The 22,735-nt window shown below is 40.3% G+C and overlaps 1 protein-coding gene across 2 annotated transcripts; it reads left to right on the top strand.

Moving 5' to 3' along the window:
- The first annotated feature begins 167 nt into the window (after positions 1 to 167).
- C21H1orf159 (chromosome 21 C1orf159 homolog) lies at positions 168 to 19,034 on the top strand. 2 transcript variants are annotated; one of them, XM_086764705.1, is made up of 10 exons: positions 168 to 227; positions 1,363 to 1,472; positions 5,780 to 5,870; positions 7,371 to 7,446; positions 9,464 to 9,568; positions 10,466 to 10,531; positions 11,895 to 12,029; positions 14,184 to 14,209; positions 14,546 to 14,576; positions 16,278 to 19,034. In XM_086764705.1, the coding sequence occupies exons 3-10, from the start codon at positions 5,799 to 5,801 to the stop codon at positions 16,373 to 16,375; spliced, it is 609 nt and encodes a 202-aa protein (XP_086620831.1). In that variant the 5' UTR covers positions 168 to 227; positions 1,363 to 1,472; positions 5,780 to 5,798; the 3' UTR covers positions 16,376 to 19,034. The 2 variants fall into 2 exon arrangements, with proteins under 2 accessions (XP_086620831.1, XP_086620833.1); XM_086764707.1 differs by lacking the exons at positions 168 to 227; positions 1,363 to 1,472 and having other exon boundaries at positions 5,796 to 5,870; positions 7,378 to 7,446.
- Positions 19,035 to 22,735: the final 3,701 nt, after the last annotated feature.

Genomic DNA, 22,735 nt, shown 5'->3' with positions numbered 1-22,735 from the left:
AAAGAGCTGAGGGAGGGGATTTACCTGCGGGGAGGAGGACGCAGGTAGGGCGCGGCGCGGAGGTTGCCGGGATTTGTAGTTCTGACCGAACGACCCCTGCGTCGGCCGGCGAGGGCGGGAACTACAACTCCCAGGGAGCCGTGGGAAGCAGCGGGCAGGGCGCCGCCGGAGGGCGGGGGGTACGAAAGGGAACCTGCCGCCGGTGCTGCCGGAGGTCGCTCCCTCAGGTGAGGGCAGGGCGGCCGGGCCCCTCAGGCGGCGGGAGGGGTGCGGGGCGACGGGAGGGAAGGAGGGTGGCTGAGCCCCGGGGAGGGCGGCGAGCCTTCGGGCGTTGCCCCATTGTTCGGGGCGTGGGAGGCGCCGCCGGGCAGGTGAGGCCGGGCAGCGAGGGCGCTTTCGGCGCGGCCGCAGGCGGGAACGGGCCCCGCCAGCGCCGCCGGGCGGGAAGCGGTCTGCGAGCCGCGGCCCAGGGCCCCCCAATCTGCCCCGGTGTCCGGCTGCCGCTGGGGAGGGGGGTTGGGGCCTGTCCCGGGTAGGGGGGACGCCTGTGGGGGAAGAAGCCCCCGGCCCTCTCGGCGGGGAGGGGGCAGCGGCAGCGGTTTGCCGTGTGGAGCCGGGGAGGGGTCGCCCCTCGTTCCTCCTTGTTCCCCAGCTTTTTCAAGGCTACCTGGTTCCTGGTGCGTTTTCCATTGCAATGTGGTATTCTCGAGACACAGCATCTCCTTCTCGTGGTCCAGTAAAACTGTGGGTATTTTTTTTCCTAATAAGCTAACTCAATTTACTACAATTTTTGGCAATCTGAGACTTTTTAGGGTTGCGAGTCTTTGGTGGTATTTCGCTTTCTTTATAGAAAAACTTCAAGCAAATATCTACCTCTATAACACAGAGTTTTGCTGCACTATTTAGGGGGGAAAAAAGCCCTAAACAGGCCATGCATATGCTGACCTTCCAAAGCAAAGTCTATAGCTATACTGGCAGCCAAATTGCACCAGTATTCATTTTTTTTTTCTCCCAGTTTTTAAGGCTGTTGTAACAGCAGAACGTGTTACTGCCAAATTTTTGTTGACTCAACAACAGTAAGTGTTGGTGTGAAGTGGTTGCTCTAGGCACGTTCCAGGTATGTAGCTGCTTTTGAAGCAAAGCTTAGCTTAAAGAAGATATCTTTGTTATCTTGAGCAGAAGGAGCGTGTTTTTAATTGTTGGTTGTTGGCCTACTACATAATCATTTTGATGTAAGGGTAGAGATAGTGGTTCTTTTCATGGGTACCTAGTTAAGAAAGCTGGAAAAACAAGTCCTCCTTCTGCTTTAATTTATTAAAGATTGTTCTAAGCGCAGCTCCTATCTGTTCTTCTACCGTGCAGGTTTATTGTGAAACAGTTGCAGCGTCAATGAGAAATTAGCAGTAAACCACATACCACAAGCGTTCTCTAAGGAGGATGCAGTGTTCTAGTGCGTGCCTCTGAAGGAGCTGGTAAGTGAGAGTTTAGGCCTTTAGAAGTCTGTCGTTTGTGAGTCTGCATCTTTTCTTTTGTGGTATCAGTGTTTTACTGTGACTAATTCAAGGTCACATCATAATTAAGAAGCCCTTGGTTTCAAAGTCTGATCTGCCCAGTGAATTATAAAACCACCTGAAATTCAGGCAATGTTTCTTTTTACTGCTGTCTTTTTCCATGTACCTGAAAAAATTACCTTGCTCAAACAATGCTCCAGCAACACTTCAAGCAAGAAAGATACTGATAATACAACAGAAATAATACATATGCAGCTTGGTGTATGGAAAATGTAGACAAAAAGATGAATTAAAGAACACTTGCTTCCAAGAGTGGGAGGAAAAAGTCTTCTAGCGCTTAGTGTTCATGAATTGTTTCCGTTCTTTTCTTAAAAGCAACAAGAGGAAGAATTCCCTTAGTGAATCTTGATGTGTTTAGCTTATGTGTATTGTGTCACTTGAGATCCAAGTTGACAGTGATTTGAGATTTGTTTCAAATGTGGAACTCTGGTGTGAAATACTTGTTTTAATTAAAATGTCTGTGTTCTCAAAACTGTCTTGGCATCTCAAATATAAATACTTTCTAATTTGGGCTCCAGTTTGTGCATGACATTTTTTTTTTTTTTTTTTTTTCTTCCATAATCCAAAGAGAAAACGCTGCCAAACATGAAACATATTCCATGGGCTTGTAAATTGTTCTGCTGTGGGTGTCAAATTCACACACTGAGTTTAAAAACTAGAATTTCATTCAGAGGGATGGTTAGTATTTGTGTATACTGAATGTCTTGGAGGATATAGGGCTTTTTCCTTTCTAAAGTTAAAATTATGGTGTAAATAGTGTTCAAGTTGGCAATAGAACACTTATGATTGACTCGTGGCTGGAAAGCAGAAAAATTATTTGTGTTAATTCTGTTGTTTTGTACAGGGAGACCAATTAATGCTACAAATCCCTGCCTGAAATTGCTGTCTTGTTTGCGACTTCTGCACTTGATTTATTCTTTGACTTACAGGTCACAAACTCTTTCCAACCTTGCTGTCGTGCGGTGTGACCAGACTTTGGGAACACTCTATGTAGGTTCTTCATATTATCTATAAAGAGTATGGATGCTTAATTCTGTCTGATATCTTTCATGGGCATTACCCTAAAAAAGGTAGATATCTAGTGTTACCTTCATGGCTTGAATCTCTGCCTCGTTCAGGCAGATGTTATTGATATATTATGTTAATAGCTTCTAATTTTTACTGGCTGATGGAGAATCCAGCAGGATGTGAAGAAGCGATTCTGGGACCTGATGTAAAATGTAAACTGAGTAAACACAACATCCATCTGTTATGTTTGAAAGCTTTAAAGCAGCTTGACCATCTCTACTTTTATTTTCCTGCAGTTAAAACTGGTTCAAACAAAAAAAAAAAAACAACACCAAACCAACAACAAATCTATATCTATATATAAAGCTTAGATATTGTCTCTCTCTCACAGGAATAAAAAATATTGGCTGATGATTTGAGGGCAAATAGATCTCGTGTCCTATTTCTACTGGAACAGCTGCAGGGCAGGTGTTCTAGTTAGTTAGAATCACTAGTGGCTGTGAATAAATATCTACCCTTAAGTGCAGCAGAATTGTTGATTAGTATTTTAATTTACTTCAGGAATGGAAATACAACCAGTACGGAGCTTATGCTGTATAGCTACTTGCATTCACAGAGAGGAGGATGGGGCACTTAGATAAAGTGGCTGGTTTCACAAGTATTTTCTTGTTTAGTATGACTTGTTCCTGAAAGTAAATATTTTTCTAGATAACAAGAATATCCTTGTTTAAACAAAGGCCTTTTTAATCTGCCTTTTCTTAGTACTTACAGATATTATAATAATCAGGTGTTGACAAAAATCTGTGCATAGCAACCAAAACGGTGAAGGATTTATCGGCAAATGTCTTTACCAACTCTATTTTCCCCAGAGGAAGTCTGTCTTAGCCAAGAAGCAGCAGCTCATTTCTGAAGACAGAGTGTAGGAAAGTGATAGGTAATAAGGCAAACTCTCGGAATGTGTTTGTTTAAAATACATCCATCCCTATGCACATCCTGATGTTTTAACATTAAACTCTGCTGGACTACCTTGAAAAACTCAAGGTAGTTACTCAACTTTTATTGCACTAGAAAGGCATAAAAAGAAAAAAAAACCAAACCCTGGTTTTTAAAAGGTTAACTGTGCAGATTAAAGTCACATCCAATGTGATCTAAAAGAGAATTATTCATAGCACTGATGTAAGTAGTGTTACACTGTCAGACAGGAGCGGAGAGCTCTCTGTCAAACTAGATAAGCGCAATGCCTACATCAGCAATCGTTTATTGAGTTGTGAGTAGCTTCTGTTCCGCTCAAATGCGCTCAAGAAGAAACTGTGTTACTATCAGAGCTATAAGCTAGGTGTTCTTGGCGTTTGGGGGTGTGTACTGCGCTCTGGAAAGGCTGTCTCCTTTCGTCTTCTGAGATGCCTTCACCTTTTTGTTAAAACAGGTGTTTGCCTTGGAGGTATCTTCTCACCTCAGGTACTGTTGAAAAATATTATTTAAGCTTTTTAGTCAGCAATTTGAGCTTAGCTGTAGATTAGAAACGTATCTTTCCATCCTTGTGTAAAATTCCCAAAGCTAAATTATTCCCTGCCTTTTTTGGCTGTGCCATAACTTTTCAGCAGTTCTGTAAACCACCGTAACGGTGGTGGTACCATTCCCAAAACTAACTAGCTCTTAGTATCTTATTCTGGAGAACATCTGTAGGTACAAAGGCTCCTCGTGTTCCTCGGTTCCTGTGATCGACATTGCCAACAGCATGGCTGATCAGGTGCTGCCTTGGCCTTTGTCGCTAGCATCGCACGCGTAGCGCACTTATATTGACTCTCTGCTTTTTATTTCAGCAGAGGTGTCGTTTTATTTATGTGTGTGCAAATGTGAACTGATGAAATAATGGCTGCTGCAGCTTGACATCCATTCTTACACTTAAATTGGAAGGTACCATGACAGTGCAAGCTTTTCCTGCGCGGCCCCAGTCCTCGCTGGCTGTAGAAATGAGTTGTAGCAGTGAGACTGGAGTTTGGTTTTCAGGGTTTTCAGTCCTTCTTCGGGGAGCTTTCAGCTAATAGCAGGGGATAATAATAAGAAGTTTTCCTACCAAGCTGAACTAATCTTATTTTGAATTTGAGGCAACAGGCTGTGTGTAAGTGATTTAAAAAAAACTGAACAGAAATTAATCATAGGAAGTGCTCAATGACTTTGTTCTTTAGAAAAACAGCTTGCCAAGGGTCATGATAGGTATTTTACAGTAATTTAAAACTCATCCACTGGATTTTAGTTAACAAAAATAGTAACAAATTTCAGTTTGTGAAATGAGTCACCGAAGGAGCTTTCCCCTACAGTTGAAGGCTTTCTTTCAGACACTTTCCTCTTCCTGAGCTCTGGTTAGAGTGCCCTGTCTCTTCCCATGTTTTATTCATAGTAGGAAAGACTGTTTTCCTAAAGCAACCCGGCTGCAGGTGCAGTAGTTCTGAGAACTGCATGGGGCTTCCAGCTTTATATTGCCTAAAGAATAGGCAGATTTTATAATATTGACGTAGGGAGTGTCTGGACAATGCAGATCACGTGTGATGTAGCGCCTTTTAGTTTATCCAGTTAATTCAGTGTAAGAAATGCGGACCACCTTTAGGTTATGCGCGGAGTTCTATGGCAAAAGCGGAGGGAGGGGGAAAAGCAAGGCTTGTAGCAGACTGTCCTCAGCGTTCTGTTCCACATTGACAAATACTGCTTATTAACAGACAGACTTCATTAATGCTTCATGACTGTGCTGTCATGGGAGAAATTAATTACAGTATTGCCTTTTCAAAGTGGCACGTGCTCTCTGTCCTGATACAAATCCATCACAGCTCAATGCTGCAGCCGGAGGAGCCTGTAGCTGCGGGGAGGCTTATCAGCGCTGGTGCCAGGCGGTAACTGTTCTCTAGCAGTCGCATTGATTTTTGAGATCATGGGTGTGGAATAGTCTCTGCATGGCCCGGTTTGGAGCAGACTGATAAGGCTCCTTGTTTCTTAGCAACCACAGTCTGCCGTAGCCAGAAACCTGCCCCTCTGCAGCTGGAGGGAAAATTCTGAATGCCTCAAATTTGTATCTTTAACCAAGGTAAGTCATTCACCCTGGCATATTTAATTTTGCATTCAAATAAAGGAATGTGTTGGCAAAAGGAAAGCATAACTTCTGTCATTAATAAGACACTCTAATTTCTTTCCCTGTTCTTATTTAGACCTGTGTCTTCCCTGGGCATGGAGGTGCCGTATGTCCTTCTCTTAACTAGACTCGTAGCAGAAGTTGCCAGCAAATCTACTGAAAGTTCGGTAGGTACTTCATGTTCTTTGTCATGCTAGGTGCTATAAAGTCAGAAGTATCAGAGTATTTTCCTCTCGCACTGCAGTTTTTAGAAGGCTTTCTAATTCAATAGAAATTACTTAAACTGCTAGCAGTCATTACCTGAAACTTTTACAGTGGGTCAATTTATTGTGAGGACCGATTGCCTATTAAAGCATTGAATTCTTCCTAGTCATGTGCTTGTAGGCTAGCAGGGATGCAACTGATAACGCCTCACACCATGGGGGGAAAAAGCACCCTCATGATAAAAAACCCCCACTTTTCAAGCTGTTTGGCAGTTTAACTACAAACAGTCTAAAACGTGGATACTCAGAGTTAACTTTTTAAATCACTGAGAAGCTCTGAAGCAAACTCTGCTTCAAGTCACTGAAATAGGTCAGAGGATAAAAATTCTGCTTGCAGGAAAAAAACCCCCACTTTTTAAGAAACTGATCTTAAGCATGTTATCTGTAGATCTTCTGGTTCTCTACTGTAGTCTACCTCCCCATGGCGCACTAACAGTGTGAAGTCAGCCTACTCATTTTAGTTTTGACAGTCCCAACCATTTCTCTTGATGGCTTTGATGTTTGTCACCCCTGGATCTGATGGATGTTGCTGATTAGCAGAATAATACTGGCTGTCACATGTTAGGTGTTGTTGCTAGATCAGGTCTTCTTGGGTTTAACCAAGAATACTTCATCCCTTTTTAAGACTGATTTGACCCTCTATATTCTTTAGGGGAATGTACTTGCAGAACTTTAAAAGACATGGGAGTTTTGTGACTTATTTTTTCTTGCGCAGATTCAGAGAGTGGATATGCCCAAGCCTATACAGGATGTTACTAATATCTATCAAAAGAACCACAGATTTTCTAACAACTGTTTATCTCAACGTTTATGTCACAGCTTGTTGTAATTTGTAAATAACTTTGAAACTGCCTTTTGTATAAACAAAAATAAAAATAAACTACGTGCCTTCAGGATATGTGAATTTATTCTTCTACATTAAATGTTCTGCTGGATTGCTCTGCCAGATGTAGATGTTAGCATCACTTGCAGTACGGGTATTCAGTAAAAGCTGGGTTTTGCCAGTCATTTTGCCAATAGTATTTCTTTGCAAATCTGCGAAGGCATTTGTGTGGTGCGGTGGGAAGGATAACTCCTCTGAACTGTGCCTCAGTGAAGAATTTACCAAGTATATTTCTAAAGCAGTTTTTTTTTTTTGAGGCTTTGTCTGAAGTCAACGGTAGAGAGTGCATTTGTTCTCAAAGCCTTAGTCTGGGTGGCAGCTGCCAGGTCAAAATCAGCTTGATGGTGCATCTAGCTTATTCTCTCCTTGTAAGGTTGCTTCATGCAAAATGAAAAGGTTACAGCAAGTTTTAACGGCAGTTACTGCTTGTTCCTCTACGTTCTCTGTAGATTTTTTTTTTGGTTGAAGCACTTTACAGTTCACACAGTTCTTAAGTTTACTAATGTAACTTCTTTTCTTAGGTTTCAGAAACAGAATGCTGTGTGGATATGTTGGATTCAAACAGTTCCTGTCCAGTAACCAACCAGTGCAGTCCAGGTACAGTGTGTCATTGTTTAATAAAATTCCAGATTGTTTTTGACAATTACTACAAAAATACAGTGTCTGATTAATTGGGGAGTGAAAACAAAATAATTAGTGCACGTACATGTTGAAATCTTTCTTCCTCTATACACAAGCTAATGCTGCTTGTGACTCACAAATGTTGTTCTGCATGGTAAGGAGAATAGACAACTATTAATAAGGTTATTCTTATCTCTTTTATTTAGTGTGCGGTTGGATTATGTGAGAGCTATTGTAAATGCTTAAAAGCCCTAAAAGCCAATATAATGAGCATAAAAAGCAAAAACGCTGTAACGCGTATCTAAGGAAGCATTAAGAATAATTTCAATATTGTCTTGTTAGCACAGAATGCCTCATTCTTCCTCATGCCATGTATGTAGAGGAGTTTGCTTCTAAATGGAGCTAAAAAATTCTTTTGTCGCTCTCCAGCAGCAGCAAAAGGGTGGTCTGTTTTTGAAATGCTATTTTATTTAAAATCAGAGAGCAGAAGCAGGAAAATGGCTTCAAAGCCCACAGTAACAAGGTAATTGGTGACTTAAAAACTGGAGTCCGCTTCTGAGTTCAGTCATTTCCTTGCACCAGTTGTTAAAGCGTTTGAAGCCTATCTGTTTTCACTGCTTGTTAGCTTCTCCAACTGTTGCTTCATTTAATGCCTTCATTTCTGCTTCTAAGTGATCTTAGATGTGGTACAAACAATTGTATTCAAATTATGAGATCACGTTCTCTTAAATCTTATTGTAAACTGATAATCTACCAATACCTTTGGTGTCATATAAGTGCTTTGATGCTTCCTTCCTATTACTGTTGAAAGTCTTTGCCCTTACGTTGGGTCTGTTTGTGTTTAGATTAAATGTCAGATGTAATTTATTACTGTGGGCATCAAACATGCTGCTTCTCTCTAAGGAAAACGTAGCAGCAGAGCTGTTTCCAAATCCGCACCTTACTAATGGTTTACTTTGTGGGATAATTGATACCAGTTTGGCTCAAGGCTCTATAGAACTGGATTGTAGCCAGCACAGTAAGTTGGGTTTGTTTTTTTGTTTTTTTTTTTTTCCTTTAAGTGTAGACTGTAATATGATCTAGTAGGAATATCCTTCTAATCTTCATGTCTCAAGTCTAAGCCTCAAGTGAAACCACCACAGCTTTATTGTATTAAATGGAGTTGTTACTGAAGATGTGCCCTAACATTTTATTTTTTCTTAACAAAGACATAGCAGTATGTGCATTTAAATATAACTTAAGAGATCTGAACATCGAAGACATAGGCCAAGGTGAAAGTTCAGTGGGTTTCCAGCCTGCGTGGTAGGGTGACGGACACAAAACACTTGCCATCTGTCACTGAATAGTTTACGCAGGCTTGGGTGGTTCTTAAAGTGGACCAAATAGTACAATACTTAACAGGACTGAGGCATGTGAAAAAAAAAAAACACCTGTATTATGGCAGTATTTGTCTTTTTAGCATGCCATGCTTCACGTGATTGAGTATAGGGAGCCCAGTATCTTTTTTCATCCAAATACACTCATTCCAGTTCTTAGCTGCTTTGTCCCTGTTTACTTCTATTTTCAATACCATATGTTAAAATGACATTGAATTTTATTTCAACGGTGTATGACTTCTGAAAACAAAGGGTTCAACTCTGCTTTTTTTTTTAGTGTTGTTAAGGGTAGTTACAGGTTGTTAGACGCTTCCCGCTTTTCTCAAAAGCTAAATGTGAAGCAGTGAATGGGGCGATGTTGAAATTGCCTTCTGGGAATTGTTTGTTTGTGACTCTTTCTCCTTTTTGGCCTTTGAAAGGTTGAATCTCTTCTGGAATAAACACTTTGAAATGAAATCTCTTAACTTGTGTAATATAATGGGATGCAGGAGATGGTTGTAACCAGTAGACCAAATAGAGGGAATTTCTGTTGTCTCTAGCTCTTTCTGAACACTAGGAGATATCTCCAGTGTTGCTTTTGTTCTTTTCAAACCTCTGTCCATCTTATTCTCCTGCAGGTTGTTACAGACGATGGAATGAGGATGGTAGTAGTAGCTGCATTAAATGCAAAAATGAAACCCTTCTTGTTTCATCTGTTTACAATCTGACTGAATGCAGAAATAGTGAGTCATTCACCATCCCTTTATTTTGAAAGATGTCTGTTGGTACTGAGACTTCTTCCTGCCTGCGTGGCCCAGCAAAGACTGTTCAAGAAGGCATCAAATATTGCAGATTTTTTTTCTCCCCTCCCTTGTAAAACTTCAACCTTTTCCAAAGTCCTAATATAACTGAGCTTTTGAGCATGCAACAAAAGCTATGGAAACTTTGAAATTTAATTTGCGGAAACTGTGCAGAGTGCTCTGGAACCATTCCAGAGTCTGGGGTTGGGGCAAGGGGGAATCAAAATGTTGTTATGTGTTAGAGTACTTAATCTGCAAAGCTAAATGCAACATTAAAAAAAAAATTCTCACCAATAGAAGTTTTTAAAGTCCTAAACATGAAAATGATTAAACTTATAGGGTAGAATCTGTATCAAACATCCAGTGAATACTTAGTTTTGTGGCTGCTTTAATCTCCGCTGTAAGAAAAAGGCATTTGCTGTGGGTGTTTGCTAGGGACTTCTCCAGAGCGCAAAATAGCTCAGACTACTTGAGTTCCTTGAAAAATCTTTCTTAAGAAGGCTAGATTTATCTTGTACATGTGCTTTGTTTGAGAGGTGAGAAACACTCAGTTCCTTGTAAATATTTTTAGTGGAAGAGATAAGAAACTTGATCTAAGTTTCTGGGAAATGCACCAGTGAATTATTATCTTTTTTGGACAAATTACGGTGATGCTTGTTTGCTTCCTTTTTTAAAAAGTTCTTGAAAGTGATACAAAGAATGAATTTTTCATGGGAGAAATCATCATTCTTGTGGAATATCAAATAATTACTTAGAAATGTAATAGCCTTTTACTAAGATTTTCAATATAGCTGTAGTTTTTGTCAGGTTTTTACTTTAAATAATTCTTTTTGATTACAGCTGGTATCAGAGGAATGAATTTCCAAACGAATATAAGCACCGTAACTCCTTTTGTACAGAACATAGGTGAGTAAATGGAAACAGCTATTGGGTGCAGCCTTTGTGATCGTTCACTGTGTACCAGCATGGCATTTGAAACAAGCTGTAAAATGTGTTTTCCTGTTGCATAGGTTTTATTCTAAAGGTAGTAGGCACTCTTACATTTTCTGGCTTGTTCTCAACATGAAGCTTTTGTAAGTCTTCGAGTTGAATTTTGAGGTGACTGTATTTTACTGAATGGTTCTTTCATCCCATCCTATTGATCTTGAAGTGATATTCTGGTACAGCTGAGCTGGTTATTTCTGATTCCCCATAAGCTGAGTTTGGAACCTTATGCTGCAGGAGTTTTGGTTTTTAGGGGTGAGAAAACGTGTTACGTATCTGTTACATCTTGGTTAGCCTTTCTATAGGTTCATTTTGACTTCTGCCCAGTCATTTCTGTTTAATTTCCTAAAAACACTCGTTTGCCACTGGTAGGAGTAACACAAATTGACAACATTTCGATAGCAGCACTGCCCACTTCAGCAAGAGACGGGATGCCAAATGAAGTGATTTACAGGGTGAGTGCTTATCATCAGTGCTCTTAAAAAGGAAAGCTGAACAGCCATGTCAAATTTGGGTGCTGCTGATCCCTATCTAATATTCGTCTTGTCACGTGTGTCTCCTTGACTTGCAGTATCTATTCCTCTTCAGGATGTGGACTTTTCAAGCCGAGCTTGTCAGCTAGATCTGTTGTCCTTGTTTGTCTGCAACAAGATCATAAACAACTTTTGTTTCTTAAAATACGTGCTGTTTGGCATCATAATCTTAAATAAATAAACCAGCAGAATAAATGTGCAGGGCATTTTTTGAGGCAGGAAAAGCGGGACAGTGGTGAGGGAGGCCACCTTTTGCTGATGTCTGCCTCCTTGGGATGGTTTCTGTATCAGTTGCTTGCGGAAAACATAATGCTGGGTGTACTGTACCAGTGGTGTATTGTCTGTTGAAAAGTTCTGTCTTTAGGAGACTTAATTTAAGGAATAAAAGAACGATATTAATGTTGAGTGCCTCCTAGGACTGGTCTTGAAAGTTACATAAAAGAAACAGAATGATGGATTTAAAACTTGTGGCTATCTTCAGGAAAGATAGTCTGAAGAGACTAAGGCTTTCTTGACGTTTGGTAAGTGGAGTTGGGGAAGGTGTTCATATAACAAAATGAGTGTTGAAAGATCTTTGCAAATGTTTCACTGAGGTCTGTCTGTATATTTTAAAAAACCCACTATTTTTTTTTCTCCTATGAATATCAGGAAGTTGGTCTTTGTCTTTTGTTTAACCCTTCTATTAGAAGAGATTTCTCATCAATAATAGTCTTTTCTTTCTCTCTCTTTATTTTTTTTTTTTTTTTGTACAGGGGGCCCAGAAGTGGCAGCCTCTCTCATCTTAGGGACATTTTTCATCAGTTTATTCCTGATTCTGTCTGTTGCTTCTTTCTTCTACCTCAAACGTGCCAATAAACTTCCTAATATTTTCTACAGAAGAAACAAAGGTAAAATACCTCTGAATATGTATTTAATCTCTAAAGTTTTGGCTTTTCCTCAGTTTCTCAGTTTAAAACCTTTTCAATTTCTTCATGTCAGTGTTCTAACTTAGTGTAGCTACTACTGCTGTCTCTTTTGATCATCCAAAGCAATGCAAACTAATGAAAAACTTTCTCCTGCTATGTGTTTGCAGTATCATGTTTTCATGGCTGCGCAGAGGATGTCTGTTCTCAGTCTGTGTGCTTAGGTGCATATTACACAAGATCTCTCACTAACTCAGCTATTGTGTTTTGTTTTTTTTTCTGTAGCTTTCAAAGATTTGCCAGAATACAATACTTGACATTTGTTGTCACAGAATATTAGGTATCGGATTTCAAAAAGGGAAAAAAAAGAAATCTGTCAATGCTTTTTTGCACACAGGGCATTTTTATAGAACTTAGTAATACTTGTTTACTTCGTAAACAAATATTTCATAAATGCCAGACATTTATAAAGCCTTACAAAGAGCAGTTGTTGTTTATTCTTGGTTGAGAGAAGGAAACTGTAATACTGAAGGGCAGTGTACTTACCATGAATCTGTCGGCAGCAGGAGAAAGGGAATGGAATTTGAGATTCCCCATTATGGCACTACTCATTCAACTATGTTTGCCCTCGAAATACAGGACTTACTGGGGCTTGGAAGAGCCAACTGCCTGATTATTTTGTTTTTGTTTTTGTTTTTTAAAGCAAACACCCCATAGCTTTTCTTTTTATAATGAAATTTATTCTTTATTTCTGCCATTCCTGTTACTGAGAAAAGAAGCCATGTAACTAAAATGCAGTGACCTGACTTCATGCCAAAGGGATTCCAGAAAAGCCAGGGAAAGAACACCTAGGATGCGCTTAGCCGTAGGGCACCAGGACTTTAGACATCTGACTCATTCAGATGCTTCAGTTTGTGAAGTTGTTCTATGTGTCCACATACTTACTGGTCTTCAATTTCTGGGAGATGGTGAGCAAAATATGTGGAAGGTGATGTCCCCATTTTGCCCATTATTTTGCATGAAACTGAAGGGGATCTGTGACTTTCTGTCTCGCCCCTTCTGTGCAGGCACTTTGAATGATTCCCCTGACAACCTCTAGCACAGTATTTGCTGTGTTAGAGCTCCTTCTGTTGAAAGCAAGCTGTTTACTGGTTAGGTCTGCTAAACAAATTGACCTCTTATTGTCATTCGTGTCTCACAGGACCAAGCTCGACTGTCACAGTAGAAATAAGCTTAAAAAGATAAAAAGAAGGGAGTGGGTGGAGCAATACCATTCTGTTATTTGGCTAAGAATATTGTATCTAGCTGTAGTAACTTGATGGAACACCGCTTTTCCAGTCTCTGTGGTATCACTTCATGTCAAAGTAAGCAACAGGTAGCTAGCTAAGGTCTAAATTGATCAGTGCCTCAGGAACTGCTAGTATCCTAATTGCAACTGCCATATTGAAGCTGCTAGGTTGCCTTTCCATGTGTCTTCAAGTTAATTTAGTTAGTACAAGATTTTCCTTCAGTTTAAGTGGGTCAAGAGCTGCTGTGCTATGACGTTTCTAAGCTGGCAGGACACCAGACCTCTGAGGCTTCAGTGATACTGATCTGACTCCTGCGTTTTGTGCTGATGGCTCATTCTGGTCCAGCAGGCTAAAGCACTGATCTTTGTTAAAGGAGGAGCATTAGAAACATTTATCTGCCTTATTACCATGTCAGCTTTCGTTCTGTCTGGATGATGATTGTCGTGTGGCCAATAAAGGCAGAAGGCTTGCACCTTTCACTGCTCAGTTGCTTTCTGTCGGTTCTGCCTTTTTCTGGTAGCGGGCTCAAAGTGCCATTTTTCCCGTTGAAGCTTTTTCATATTAAAGAGATACTACTGTGGCTACTTTCTTTGAAAGCAAAATAAATCATTCTTAGAGACCTTTGCAACCCTTCATCTCTAATCTTGAGAAGAGTCCTAGAGACAATGTGTTATACTAATGGGATTTCTGAATGCTCTGATCTATTTTGGTGGTCTTCCTGACAAAACTATTTTTTTTTATTACCAATAGAACTATTCTGTTGCATGCATGTACTTTGAGAAAACTAGCAGTTCTGGCTTTCTTGATTAATGATGGTTAGTCTTTCTCTCTCTCTCTCTCTCTCTTTTAGCATCTGTTCTCCAGCCTAGTGAAACAGTAAGTAAATTCTCTCCTTTCAATAGGAACAAGCAAGCAAAAAACATGAAGTAGAAAATAACTTAAAGTTTTAACAGTTCATTAGGGAGCTACTTAATCTGATGTACAAGAGTCTGAAGTAAAAATAAAAGATGTTTTGGGGTTCTTTGTCCAAACTGGGGAAAAAAGGTGAAAGATGAATACTGACCGTATGGGTTCTGTTGAGTTACTTTCTCCAAGGCAGACTACGCACGCAGTAAATATTATTAGAACCCTAAAATGTTCCTGTATGTATTAATGAAAGACTGTGAAGACAAAAGGTGCTTTGTTTGACATGATCGTTCTTCTGTTATGCAGGCATCCATGATACCTCCCCCAGCTTCTTCAGGTGAGGAACTGTTTTGTGGGGCATGCTGCTACAGATATTTTACCTGTTGGCTTCTGTTTTGTGCATCTGGTTATTGAAAAGCAGGCAAACTATCTCAAAGTGGGTATGCTAAGAACACACAGCGAGTCAAAATAATTACCTGTAAAGCCTGATATAGAACTGTGGAATCTGTTGAGGGGACAGAAATCCAGTGAAATCTGTCTTTTTTGATAGGATTTATTGCTTTAATTAATGTAGACATATAGCATTGATGGAGTACTTTATATTAAGAGAGATCTTTGAGGGCTCCTAAAATAATCTTCTACTCCTCTATCCTAATAGAGAAGTCTTACAAGTAGATGCCATGTTTTTTCATAAGTGCTCAAAAATAAATTATTCAATCTGGAACCTATTTTCAGGATTGGAATCTTTTTGACAATGCCAGGTTGGCTCACTTTCTGGCTTGCTGATTTGAAGCTCATCAGCTTCTTGAAGCAAGTAGCACAGACTGTTTGGAATATGTCATTTTGTCTGTGGTGTGTGGGGTGCTTGTAGGTTGGCTCTTTTTTGGCAAGGTGGGTTTTTAATATGTGTGAAACTCAGGCAGAAATGTATTTCTTGGGGAAGATCTATTCGAATCAGCTTGTCTCAGTTTTCCCCTCAAATTTTTCGTAATTTCAACCTATAAATATTACTGACAAGCTTGTACTCAAGTCCCCTGGTTTAGACCCTTGGTAAGCCAAGAGCGAAAAACTTGCTTCTTGGAGGGCCTCTAAGTTTGTGCTACTTCTAGGAAATAGTACATGCTGTTCCTCTATTACTGATGAGCCAGTGAGAGGCTAATGAAGCATGAAATATTTAAATATGACTCTCCCAAAATATATCTTTACAAGGGCAATGGATTACACCTAATCAGATCCAGACATTCTTTTTAAGCAGTTCTGACCATGTAACAAAATTCAAAAAGAAGCAGGTAGTAAAGGATCTGTTTTGCAAACGGTAGAAAATTTTATATCTATATAATAAATTAATCTTGAGTGGCTAGGAAAGTGGATTTGTTTGGTCCGGGTAATAAAGTAAAATATCTTGTCTCTGTGCTTCATCCATGTACTTTCAAGACAATGACAGAACTTGTGGTGACTTAAAAGTGAGACAGACCAAATCTTCTGAAAACGTAAGAAATAATGGCTTTCCAAGCTCAGGAATATTTCTGGTCTCACTCCTCATGTATGCATAGGCCTCTTTAATCAAGGTGGTGTAATTAAAATTTAACTTTTAAACATTTTTTAGATGTGTTCCAAACCTGGTCTGGGTCTGGCTGTTAAACGGACAACCAGTACAGCTTGTGAACAGTCTCAGTTTCCTTACACCAATTTATACATCTCTTTAGAAAGCAAGTAGAGTGGTGGAGGTTTTTGGTAGGGCTGCAAATGAAAAGCTACATGCACTGCAGATGCTTACAAATAATGGAAATGCCAGTTTGTAATGAGGACTTTATTTACTAGGCCATTAGAATCTTGTTTAAAAAGTATATTTGTGGACTTTTGCTACGTCTCAGCATTATGTAGGTTTCTTTTGTGTTTTGATTTTGATGATTCTTTTAAGGTCCAGAATGACTTTGCTCACTCAGGAGTTGTTGGATGGCATGTGGTGTTATGAATCAGTGATAAAGGCATGCTTACACAGCAGGTGCTAATGATGTTTCTGTGCCCACCCTTTCAGTTCGGAAGCCGCGCTATGTCAGACGAGAACGGTCACTAGTGACGTCTTCATCTGCTGCTATGATCTCTTCTTCCGAAACCAGGGTCAGCAATGTTTAGTCTTCATTCTTGCCTGAGAACTTTATAAGTGTACACGGTGTCGAAGAAACTTTTTCTGAATCCACTGAAGTGCCAGGAAAACATCGCAAGCAGCTGACCTAAATGGAAGCCAAATGACTGTGTCAAAGGGTTTGTGCCAAATGTTCACAGAGAAACGAACTCATGCAAAGATACTGGTGGTAGGCGACATCCAGTTCGGTGAACTGCTTTGGTGATCTTGAAATGCACTGTTCCAGCTCTGTGGTTTCATTTGTCTCCTACAGATGCTGTGTTTAAAATCTTTAAAGAATCTGCCTCTCTCTTGGTACACTTTCAGTTTTGGCAAGTTCTTCTTCCTGTGTAGTGATGTGTTGTGTGTCCCCAGAGCTGAATGTCTCAGTGCTGCAGGCCAACACAAAATACTGGGATAACTCAAGGATGTGGACTTCCTTGAAGGACCCACTTGCAAATGCTAACACTAAGTGCCACTGCTTTATGTTGTAGGACCATAGAACAATACTTAACACCCAGTATCCTTTTGAAGCAAAAAAATGATGCCTCCTGGAGGATCCTCTTCAGCCTGTGACATAGCTGACCCTGGTTTTTAAGAGTGAATATAGACCCACCATCCAGATAATGTTGTTCTTGGTGCTCTTGAAGGCTGTGGTCGCTATGGGTGCAATCCCAAGTGTGGGAATTTCTTGGGAAGCTTTTCCAATGGCTTCAGCTCGGTCCTTGGACAAAGAGCCATTTCCTGTGGCTTTGTAACTGATAGGCTGCTATGTCTGCCCTGCAAAGACTGTCTCTGCTAGCTTCCTTCCCTTAACACAGAAGTTGAAGGGAAACTAAAATTCCTGCGGGGTGGCTGTGCATCTGTTAGACGTGTCAGTGAGTACTGAGACAAACTGGAGAGGTCAGGTGAACTTCTGCCAATGCAATAAGGGGTTTCTTTGGTCAAGCCTTTCATTAACATGCCTGACATCTGCAGGCCAGCACCTTATGACAGAGCTCAACAACTATTTCTTTGTTGAAAGTGCCAAACTAAATGGCTCCCACTCTCAGATACTTGTTCTTGCCCATCTTATGCCAGCTGTGTGGCCAAGTAGTCACTTGATCAGGAAATTAAAGGAACTGTAAAACTTTTTTTTTTTTTTGGCTAGGTTGTCCTTGACCAGTGTTTTTCCTGGCCTGGTTGCCTCTGTTGCCATGTGAACATATATATCAGCATAATGGGCACACTGATATGGGCATAAGAGTGGGTGACTGGGAAAGAAGTGAAAAACTTGAGGTTGCTAAATTGGTTGAAGTGTCACTGTCACCATATGTGAAACGATAACTATGCAGCTTGTGCACTCCCACCTACCTGTGTTGCTCTTGCCTGTTTTGATTTAGCTGGCACTCCATTATGGGTTTATGCTCCTAAAATAAATTACTTGGAAGCTCTTCATCGTCATCCACTGGCATGAACATGAACTGGAACAGTCGGTTCTCTTTTTCAGGAAAATGTGAACATAACTGTCTTGAGATGATGACACCCATATGGAAAGTCCAACCTTGTGATCCAGGTTCCCTTTTCTCTGTGGTTGAAAGCTTATTTGGAACTGAAAGATGAGAACTGGGATAGGAGGAGGAGTATGTAGCTTACATGAAACCAGGTCTATTCAATAAGTTTCAGTGCAGTTGTATTTACTTTTATCCTCTTCTTACAAGGTAATGAGATCTCTTGTAGCATCCAAACAAGCTACGCAAAGACTGGGGATAAAGAACAAACCATGAAGAGGCCCTTGTGTCAAAAAAAGAAGAGCCTGAATTGCTGTATGGAGAAAATTAAGATTGTCTTTCTATCACAATGATAAATAAAATTTTTGTTCTACTGGACAAAACTGAAGACAGCAGACGATGCCATTTTGAGAACCTTCAGTTTTCAATCTGAATTGCGCTTTATCGTTCAGGAGGTGGCAGTTTTTGTTTCTGTCACTTTGTCTTTTTACCTTTTGTGCTGCTGTGATTTTCCACAGGTCGAAATTATGTCTGGAGGTCATAGGTTTTTCCTGAACTTAGTTGCTGAATATTTTCCTAACCGCTAAGGAAAAGGAGTAACTATGCAAATAATGCCAAGAAACTGCACCTTTGAAAGCAGGGAGTTTCTGCTTGCCAATATGTCTGTGATAGTGCATTCTTGTGTTGCTTGGTTGCTAATGTATTCTTTCTACACTGAAATTACGGAAGGATCATTCGTGTCACTGTACTGTCTGAACCCTAACTTATCATCAAGTGCATATTGTAACTGGGTCTAATGTCAAGCATCTCATGCTCTGACTTCTGTGCTGTCAAGCTTTCCTCAATGATAACATCTCTCTTCCCCTTCCCGTACTCTCCCACCCAGGAAACTCTTTTAAATGCAGCAGATATTTTTACTATTTTTTTTTTTGTGTGTGTGTTTCAGGAACTGTTGTGCTTTTGTTATTGCTGTCTGACATGGTGGACTCCTGGTCTAAACAGTTTCTCATGTGTTTGCACTGTCAAATTAAATATATAATGTGGTGTTTTGGTTTCCATCTCCCTCCAAAAAATACTACATACGTATATATATTTTTTTAAAAATTGGCTTTAATAAACCCTGATATTTAATGTATTTGTATATTTTTAAATTGTGCCAAAATAAACATATTTGAGCTTTTTTTTTTTAATGACTGTGGAGGTCATTCATGTGTTTCCTTTTCAAGCACAGAATGAAGGGAGCAAAACTAACACCCCAAGTAGATCACTGTTTCAGCTCTTACGGCATGTTCCCTCCACCAGAACCGAAGCTGGAGTCTACTGAATGATCCTGCCCAGTTCTACAGTAGGAGGTAGCCAGGCTGTTCTTCTGCAGGCTCTGTCTTTACAGTTCATAACCAAATCCCTACGGCAAAAGCCACCCACAGTGGCCTTACCTCTAGTGGTGTGAAAGTAACTCTTTAGCAGAGAATGTAGCTTTAGTAAGTGACAATTTTTACATTAGTGTGTTTACTTTCAATCTCTTTCAAAGAAGATAGTTTTCTTACTACTCCTAGAAGAGGAGACTGCTAAGCATTGTCAAATATCCTAGAGGTTGAGATAATCAGGATAATCTCTCATCAACTGAAGGGAAGATGATGGTCTTGGGTCTAGAGGTTTGGATATCTTCCCCCATCTGATCTCTGATTAATTTTTAAAAGTGTGATTTTTTTTTTTTTTTTTTTTCCTCTTTCCCCTTGCTCCCTGGCAATTTGGTAGTCTTATTGCATTTCTTTCTTACAAATATATCTTGTGTTCTTAACTCTAGTTGCCAAAACAATCTAGAATAACGAGGGCTGAGCCGAAGGAAATTGGGATGCTGAGCCATATGGTCTGAAATACTAGTAGTTAAATTCAGCAATACTCTTTTTGTTGTTGTTGGCTTGTTTGGTTGTTTTTGGGGTTTTTTGTTTGTTTTTTTTTTTTTTTTTTCCTCCCCCCCTCACAAAACTGGTTGAAGTAGCCTGATGCATGAGAAAGATGCTGCTTTTAACGAAGTATGCTGTTGAGGAAGGATGAGCCAAATGCTTTAATGCCTACTGTGCACGCACTGTGGAAAGTCTAATAAACTTTGTTGTCAAAGCCAAGGTGACAGTGTCACATGCAAAGAGAAATTGACCTGGAAAATTATCCTGCTGGGAGAGGAAGACTTGAAAGTGGATTTGTCAGTTAATGGGCTCTGACCGCTGTGCACAACAAAATATAACGGCTGTTGGGAAGAGGAAGTACCAAGCGTCCTTGCCGTTAGTCACCCGACTGAATTCAGTAGGTGGAATTGACTTAAGTGGAGGTACAACAAGAGGGAACAATTGGGGAGTGTATTTTGCACACCTGAGAGGAGCTGTGTCTCTCTCATCCATATGACACCATCTGAAGGTGAGTTCATCCTAGACGGGAGACGGTGCCAATTTCTTACAATTTTCAGTCTAAAACCTTGTGTTTCACTAAAATCTGTTATCCAGATATAGGCCCTCCCAGAGGCTGGTGTCATATGCGTAAAGAATGGAACAAATTCAATGGTATACAGACACTCTTAAAGCATTTCGCTGCGTGAAACTGCATGGAGTTTGCTAGATTAAGTGATGAAGACTTGTGCAAACATGACTTATTTTCAACGTGCCCTCCCCTAGGCATTAATCAAAGTTCACAGAAGCTATGTCGTGAGGTTGTCTCTTGTGTCTTTCTCTGCATGTGGGTTTTTGGTTTTTGTTTTGTTGATCTTCACTGCCTCCATCAAAAGCTTCTTGGGAACATTGCTTGGAAATACAGCTGGGATTATGGGCGCAAGTCTAACTTCTTGACAGTAAGATTTGAAGGCTGAAAACTGTTGAACTATAAAAGAAATTGAAAGGGAGGTGAAAAAGAAGCTGGGGGGACAACTTAGGTGCTAACTGGGGGAAAAGGAACAATAAGGTTTTTGCTCTTGTCCCTCTACAGTCACACAGGATGGGATCTAAGTTGCATGGGCAAAGAGAAAGGAGGAGAAGGAAAGAATGCTGAGGTCCTACAAAAGCTTGAGGCTCTCTCATCTGCTTGGGATTTGCAGATAACTGGGTGGAGAGATTCAGCGGTGCGCGCACAGAAATGCCGTCTGCTACAAACGGCTGAGCTTAGCAGGAAAGTGTAGCTGTGCTGTGCCAAGCCAGTGCCTGCAATGGGGTGATAGTAACTTTGAGAATGCAAACAAAAGTTGTACCTGCTTGCACTCAGAATTAATTTGGTTGTCGCTTTAAACTGTTTGAAAGAAGGCACTTAAGATACAGTCAGAATCTGAAGCGTGCTTGCGTTGCCCTTGCTACCAACACTCTGAGGTTTGTTGAAATGTCTAGAGGCTGCTTTGCATTTTTGTCATTTATTTTTAATGCTCCCTGGTGAGAAAAAAAAAATTGAAATGGTATAGTGTTTATCATTTTAATAGCCTTGACGTATTTTTATCGCTAACCCATTGGAAGCAACAGTATTCAGATAGTTGCATTTCCTGTTTCAGAGCCTGATTATTTATGTCCCATAGTAAAGTGGTAGAAGTGGTTTTAAATGATCGTTTCAATAAGAAGTGATGCAGCTCTGAGATGTTTGCTCCAAATTATTAGGCCTTTACCATTAAGGTTGCTCTATTCTATAATGGGACTAATACAGACGGGGTTAGGTTTTAGTCATGTCATACTGATTTTGTAATGAGTGTTGTTTATAAACAAGTCATCTGTTTTGTTGCAATTTTACATCCATCACATTGTAACGTGCTCTTCTGCTTCGCAATCCCGGTCCCCACAGGAATGCAGTCCTTCGGAGTGGAGCGCTCGGCTTCCTAAAACGCCCAGGCTGTTCCACCATGCTGTAGTGTAGCCCATCAACTCATCAAATACTACAACCTGATGTCGGTACCTGGAAAAACCCAGTGATTTTCTGATGGCAATTACTCCCCTTTAAATACCAATATGTAACTGTTCTTTTCTTACAAACTTCAACCTCATTCTGCTGCTTTCTCTCTGTTTTCTCCATCGTGTTACACCGCAGGCCCCCAAGATACAACCTTCGAAGGACAGGTGGTGGCAACGATATTTCTGTGTGCTCCTTATGATATGAAGAGTTCCTAGACTTCCTTAGGAAATCTGAAACTTTCAGTGGCAGTAAGGAAAAGGGAGACCGGCAAAAAGAGTTAGTTTAAAAAAAATACACACAGAGATACATATATATATATATATATATATACAGACATACACAAAATGAAGCTAATTTTAAATGCTGCTCAGACTATTTTTGGGAGAGCTTAAAACAGCAACAGAAATCTTTTTAGCAGTGATTGTGCTAAAGATAATGATTGAGGAATAAGTTAGCTATGGGGAGGCATCTTGTTTGCATGCAGCTTTAATATATTACATAATTAACTCCTATTTTATAATGTAATGAAAATGAGCTGTAAGTAGTAAGGTGCAGGACCTTGACTGAGGACACTTGCTATTAGATATGTTACAAAGAGGGGAAAATGCTTTTTGTCAGCATCTGCCGCCCGTTTACCTCAAGCCTGAATCATTACTGACTGCACATTTCCGCAGTCTGCCGTGAAATGAGTTTGGCAGTCCTCTTCCCAGCACCTCACTGACCGTGTCCCAGGCCTCCAGAACTGGGACGCTTGCTAATGTGGTTGATACTGCTGCTGCCCTCCCAGCAGGATTGCATTGTATCTACTGCATTCAAGAATAAGGGTGGGATTTGCTTTCTGCATCAGCACTACCCCTTTCTGTGTGAAAACTGAGCATATGTCACAGCTGGCAAAAAAAAAAAAAGAAAAAAAAAATCTAGAAAAGACAAAAACAGCAGTCAGTCATGTTTCAATGTTGTCCA

Source organism: Chlamydotis macqueenii, chromosome 21 (assembly GCF_036417535.1).
Source record: "Chlamydotis macqueenii isolate bChlMac1 chromosome 21, bChlMac1.mat, whole genome shotgun sequence".
Classification (NCBI taxonomy): Eukaryota; Metazoa; Chordata; class Aves; order Otidiformes; family Otididae; genus Chlamydotis; species Chlamydotis macqueenii.
This window is presented reverse-complemented; position numbering and strand designations above follow the sequence as displayed.